General features: G+C 43.5%; 1 protein-coding gene across 1 annotated transcript in view; it reads right to left on the bottom strand.

The window, feature by feature from the left end:
- Positions 1–6,746, bottom strand: part of LOC107115466 (cytochrome P450 2J6-like) — a 29,194-nt gene that overhangs the window by 15,493 nt on the left and 6,955 nt on the right. Inside the window, exon 3 of the mRNA XM_015417185.1 lies at positions 3,898–3,986. Within this exon, the coding sequence (XP_015272671.1) occupies positions 3,898–3,986 (89 nt within the window). The remainder of the gene's footprint in view (positions 1–3,897; positions 3,987–6,746) is intronic.

Genomic DNA, 6,746 nt, shown 5'->3' with positions numbered 1-6,746 from the left:
CTGGACTGTTTTGGATTGCTAGCTATTGGGGGGGGGGGAACGTGCAGATCTGTCCTCGCAGAGGAGGGAGAGCTTGTACCTGAATAAAACGTGGTCTTAAAGGTGCCACTGGACTGTTTTGGGCCAGGGGGCGGCGGCTCTGCAACTTACCTGGCTGCTTCTTGCTCTGACTGAGGGCTGCTGGGAGCAGGAGGTGGGGCTTGTTGCATGTGCCCGCCCCCTGGGCTCTTTACTGCCGGAGCTCTGCTCCGGTGCACTCCTGCAGGAAATGACCCCTGCTCGTAAAAAAATATAGCCTAAACCCAAGGGCCAGTACACATGAACTGACGTGTTTCTGCCCTATTGGGGCCTTCTTCAGAGATCAAACTATATTGAGGTTGTCATGCAAAATAGCCTCCATTTTAGTTGCTTGCAGCTTGCTTGACCAAACTTTAGTCAAAAAGGATTCTGGGTCTGTGCTAGGCCTGGAATGTGCTATCAAAGTATGTTGGTGTAAATCTTAGAGGTGCCTGCAAGTCTCTGGGCCTCTTGGTCTCCTTGTGCCTAGTGTCTCCTTAAGACCTGGATGACCTTGATAGGGGGAGAGTTATGTTTCTCACTCCCTTGGTTCCACCAGCTGCGAATAGTTAGCAGTATGGCCTTGGAGGCCATCAATTCATTAGCCACATTCCCAAGTGATTGCACCTGCATTGGGAGGAGCATTGGGTTATCTGCTGAACTTTAGGTTTCGATCCCCCAGTGCTCACAAACAAGTATTATGGGATAGTCTGGTTACCTTAGTGACTGGCAACTGTGACATCACTGTTGCAGGATTGTGAGTGGCTAACAGGCCTGAGCCACTCGTGACCCCTTTTTTCTATAAGAACCTATGCTCTTGGTAACTAGCAAGTGGATTCCTTGGGGTCTGGGGCCAAGCCAGTCTAAGACTCCTAGCAACCCGCCATAATGCCATGATGCTTGGAGTTATCATCCTGAGGGAAGATGTTGCTTGGACTTATACTTTATACCTTTGGACTTTGTTGCGCCTTTGAACCTAATATGGGTAAACCGCTCGTACATGCTTGTAAGTATTAGCTATGCTGGAAATGCTTAGAGTTTGTTATTTTGTTCCTGCACTATCTAAGTCTCGTGTTTTATAACTTTGCACAATTTATTTAAATAAAGAAACTATATTTTTACCTTGTCTGGGTTACTTAGCCTCAAGAGTTTCAAAGCCTAAATCCTCGTGCCTTAAGGCTGCTGGTCTTTCTACTACCAATTGTGTCTTTTGGTTCAAGCCCTGTAGTGGAGGCTGCAGAAGCTTGTCCTTTTGAATGGTGTTCCTTGGTTTAGCCGAGAGACTTCCGTTACTTTGCTCCTGGCTGGTTGGGAACCCCATAAGTAACGTGGTGGCAGACTACTGTTGATAATTCCTGTGCTTTTGTTCCTTGTAACCCCAGCCTGAGGTCCTGGAGGGGACCCCAGACTGCTACAGAGGTACACATAACTTAAATACATATTGCAATAAGTTAACCAATAAGTGAATATTGGACCAGGAAGAGGAAGGTTAAGCAGCAAGATCTTGTCTATTATAAGTTTCAACTAGGTTTTTAATACTAGCCCTTCATTAGACTTTCTTCTCACCCTTTTGGTTCTTGGTTCCAGTTTTTGGGTCAGGTTTGTTTTCACCTCCCTGTGTCTTACTGGGACCAATTCAGAAGCCTATTAACGAGTATCACAATTAACTACAGATTCAGATGGGTAGCCGTGTTGGTGTGAAGCTACAGAACAATGTTTGAGTCCAGTGACACCTTTAAGACTTTGTTGATGATACCTTTCTTAAAGGTACCATCGGATTCAAACAATTAATTACTGCCTACTTCTATGCTGGCAAATGTAAACACATTTGATTTTTTTAAAAAAATAAAAAAATTATTGGATGACAAAACATATACAGATATTGATTTAGAAATTTAAAATTATTTTAAAAATGACTCCTACTCTAGTGTCTCAGGTCATCTGGGATGCAATGAGGGCATTGGTCAGAGGGAAGTTCATTGCAATTACTTCAATTTTCTGTGGAGACCTCCCCTCTAGTGCCCACTGTCTTTGCGAGGTTGCCGGTGAGCTGTTGAAAGGGGGGGTGTCACTTATTCTTCAGCCCATTGATAATTAGCTTAGTGGATGCGGCCTACTGTCTACCCCTGTTACCAATAGATTAGTCTGTCAGCCAAACAATAGCCCTTCATATTTTGGTTTCCTCATTTGTTCCCAGTCAAATTTGTCTATGTTCATTTTCTCTAATACAGGGTACCATTTATCCATAGGGTTAAGCAGCTGATGTTCAGCATCTTTGTTACTTGTCCAGAACGAGATTTTCTCTTGTAAGAAAAAGTCCCATTGTTGCATCGTTGGAGTGGAGTCTGCTTTCCATTTGCTTGCTAATAGCACTTTAGCAGCTATTAACAGAACATTAATTAGTTTTTTCTTAATTTCGGGTACACCATCTGCAGGCCAAAGGTGGAGCAAAATAAATGCCGGGTCATATGGTAACCTGTTAGAGCTTGGATATTTTGGATAATGTATTTCCAATACTGAGCAACAAACGGACAATCCCACCATGCATGTATGTATGATGCTTTCTGACCGCATCGCTTCCAACACAGTGGTGAAGTATTCGTGTATATATGCGCCAATTTTACAGGCATAAGTTACCATATGTGTAGCACTTTCATCGCTGATTCCTGAATATTGAGGGAGTTTGATATTTTCGCATGCGTTTTCCAGATGTCTTCCCGTTGATCGTCTGTCCAGTTTGCAACCACACTTTTTTTCCAATTCACCTTTGGATAATAGCTTGCCCTTGGCCGCAATGTCAATTGGTCTCGTCAAATTCGCTGTCTTCCAATTGTGGAAGGAGTTCGATTCCAATGCGGGTGGGAACCAGCTTTGTCCAGTGAATGTACTTAATGTGGAGGGAGAATTGGTTAAAAGGGATCTGTTAGCAAACCAGATTTTCAATGTGGTTTTCAAGTACGGGTTGGATAACCTTTTCAACATCAAGCGATGGTTTGTTGTCCACAGAATCTCTTTGAAGTCGCTTTGTGGTATCAAGTTTAGTTCTATATGATGCCAGTCCAGCTCTGCTGATTGGTGGTATTGACGAATCCTAGCACTCCTGCGCCTAGTCCATCGGCCACCAGTGAGGGATACCGGCCATCTGGAACTTTAAAATGAACTCTGAAACTGAATCTTATTACGAATTGTAAAGCACCCTTTTAGCTGTATTTATTGAATTTTTAATGTATTTTATGTTTTGTTTTTCGGCTTGCCACTTGTTTGCCGCCCTGGGCCGCTCGGGTAGGGCGGGATATAAATCCCAAAAATAAATAAATAAATAAATAATAGATTGGCTAGTTGTGATGCTAAGTAATATAGTTGAAAATCCAGGATTGCAAGCCCTCCCTTTCGAAGGGGTTTTCTGGTAGTTGCAAATTTAACTCTGGGACGTTTGAAGTGCAAGGTAACGTTCGAAAGGTTTTTCTGCCATTTTGTTAGCGAGGAGTTGGGAAGATTTATCGGGAGAGCTCTAAAGCAGTATAAATATTTAGGGAAAATAAAAGATCGATTTGTCTGAATGCGGTCCAGCCATGATATCGCGTTATCGTTCCACTTCCGTAGCAGGTCAGACACTTCGGCATTGATTACTTCGTGGTTAAGTTTAATTAAATCTGCAGGGTTTACCGGCAATTTAATTCCAAGATATGATATGTAGTTCTTTGCCCATTGAAACTGGTATGTCGCTTTAAGTAGAGATGTAGTAGCTTGGTGTAATCTTATCAGGGAAATGATAGATTTCGTGGAATTGATTTTCAAACCTGCCACTTCTCCAAATGATGTTAAGGTCTGTTGAATTACCGGAAGAGTTGTTAGAGGGTCTGTGACGTGGATCGTGAGGGCATTGGGGAAAAGGCTCACCTTAAATTCTTTTCCATTAATGCTGTGACCTTTAATTTTAGGATTGTTTCTTAAAGCTTGAGCTAGAGGTTCCATTGTAAATACATTTAATGAACACATGAAGCTGCCTTATACCGAATCAGACTCTTGGTCCATTGAGGTCAGTGTTGTCTACTCAGGCTGGCAGCAGCTCGCCAGGGTCTCAGGCAGAGGTCTTTCTCATCACCTAACATCTGGTCCTTCCAACTGGGGACTGAATGTGGGATCGTCTGCATACCAAGCGGATGCTCTACCACTGAGCTTTGTATGCCTCTCTGGCATAGCACAACTAAGATGAGGACAAGTGACACAGAGGGTACTTGGTCATATGAATACGGAATATGTTGTGAGAATGTCAGTCATAGTGTAGTACGACAAAGGCATGGGCTAAAATCAATGCTCCCTCTAAGCTGTGGGGTCTTGTGAGCAAATATTCTACTTAATTTATTTATTTATTTAACTATTTATTTAACTATTGGCACAAATTGAAGGGAGTACCTACTGATCACCTTTCAAACAAGTTGCTTCCTTGCTTTCCAAAAAGGCCCTAAATGGCTATCCAAATACAATAGTATATTGCAAATCTATAACCTTCCAGATGTAATCCATGAGCCTCTTCGGACCAACTTTAATGGCAGGGAGCAAATATATACCCAGGATGCCGCCCAAGACTGGCAAGTCATCCAAGAGAATAAATCCTCACCCCAGTAAAAACTAATCAAATCAGACCATCAAAGGGCCCAATATTTAACCAAGATCTCATATAGCAAATGACATTCTGCACTAACTTCAATCTGCTTTCAGTCAATGCAATCAGCAATGCTTGAAGGCCGCTATACCAGCACACCTGCTGCCCAGCGTTTCTGCCCACGTGGAGGCTCAGTGCCAGAAGACCTGTGCCACTACCTGTTATTTTGCCCACTCTATCAATCCCCTAGGAAGAAATTTCTAGGCCCAATTTTGGCCGCCCTAGGCACTAGAACAGAAACAGAAAAAACTGTAATTTTACTAGCAGAAAGAGACCGAGATTTCACACAAGGTGGCCCTCTTTGCCCTTGCTGCAGAGAAAATAAAAAAAAAATAGTAGCAGGCTGCCAATGTTCCCTCTAAACTATGGAGTCCTGTGAGCAAAAATTCTACTCTGTGAGCTACTGGCATTAAAGTTGTGAGCAAGCAATTTGGCTACTGCATAAATTAGTTTGCTCTGAAGCCATCCTTCCTGAGCTAAGACAAAAATGTGTGAGCCAGAGGCTAAAAAACTGTGAGCTAGCTCACACTAACTCAGCTTAGAGGGAACACTGGTTGCAGCACCATAGCTCAATTAGTAATGGAGTGCTCAAAGGCTTTAATGCAGCAGAGCTTGGGACTAGGTGTGGCAACAGACTTACAAAATTACACGGAGTCAGCAGTCAGTTCAAAAGCACATAAGCAAATTTTATTAAAGGAGATACATGCTTGAGGGTGCAGGTGAGAGATAGATATAGATGACCTATTCTAACTAACTAGATGCTGTTGGATGCTGGGCGCATGTCCAGCCTCCATGGTGCAAAATGGAGATCATGCACTTTCTTTGCAAGCATGCGAGAGAGAAGAGAGTGTGAGTGGAAGCAGAGGAAATTGCCCCTAAGAGAATAATTCTACTTCAAAGGAAAGGATCAGATAGCAGGATATAGGGATGTGCAAAAATAATAAAAAAAATTCAGCCCATTTGGATTTGGCAGAATTGGGCAGAATCAATTTTGGCTGGCAGTAAGACTCCCACATGTCAGTTTGGTCAGTACGAGCCGATTCGGAAGTCTTTTGGCCAGTCGAATGTCAATGTCAGCCCCATTATATCCTATGGGGTCACAAAGAGTCAGACTCGACTGTGCGACTGAACAACAAATATCCTATGGGCCAATGAAGTCAATGGCGAAAACATAGGGTATATTCTGAGGGCTGGAGGGGCGGAGGTTTGAGGGAGAGACTCCAAACTCACAGGTTAGCTGCTGGAGCCTCTCCCCAAGATACCAACCAAGTTTCAAGAGCATTGAACCAGGGGGTCCAATTCTACGGGCCCTCAAACAGGTTGCCCCTATCCCCTCCATTCTATATAGTGGGGAAAAGTTACTTATTCAGTTAAATATTCAGAGATTGCAGTGGATCTTAGCTTCACTGGAGAGGAGGCATTTTCTTCTATGTAAAAATCTTTATTTCTAAGGGAAGGGTTCACAGGAAATCTACAAAATGACAAAGACACCTAAGGCTACATCTTTACGCTTTGACCACATGGCCTACAACAATGGAGATTCTTCTTCTTCTTCTTGACTCCTAGAAGGAAATCACCTGAATACATTAACCAATGATTGTGAGTAAACAGACTTCAGTTTCATGGGCTTTGTTTCCATTGGCTCTGTGTCAGGTATCCTTCCAGGTCAGTCTAAACAATAGTACACAAGGTAAGCACACATTAACCCTATAATGACTGAATTTTAGACCTTGCAACACACATATTTCCAACACTCAAGGAGGTGTGCCTGGCCCTCTCACTTTAGATCTTTGGAAGGCAGTTGAAGACAATTTTATTTAGGACCACATTTGACTAATTTAGGCTCCGGTCACACTGGGGGAAATAGGTGTGGCCAAAGTGCGGCTTTTTTGAGCCGCACCAAAAGAGACGCGCGGCGGCAGGATCAGACAGATCCCCCGAGCTGCCGCGCAGTTGCTCCCCGGCATGATCAGATGCCGGGGGCAAACCACGGACTGCAGAGCGAGGCGAGCCCGCTGCGCAT

The sequence above is a fragment of the Gekko japonicus genome, unplaced genomic scaffold, assembly GCF_001447785.1.
Source record: "Gekko japonicus isolate JY-2015 unplaced genomic scaffold, Gekko_japonicus_V1.1 scaffold1341, whole genome shotgun sequence".
NCBI lineage: Eukaryota > Metazoa > Chordata > Lepidosauria > Squamata > Gekkonidae > Gekko > Gekko japonicus.
This window is presented reverse-complemented; position numbering and strand designations above follow the sequence as displayed.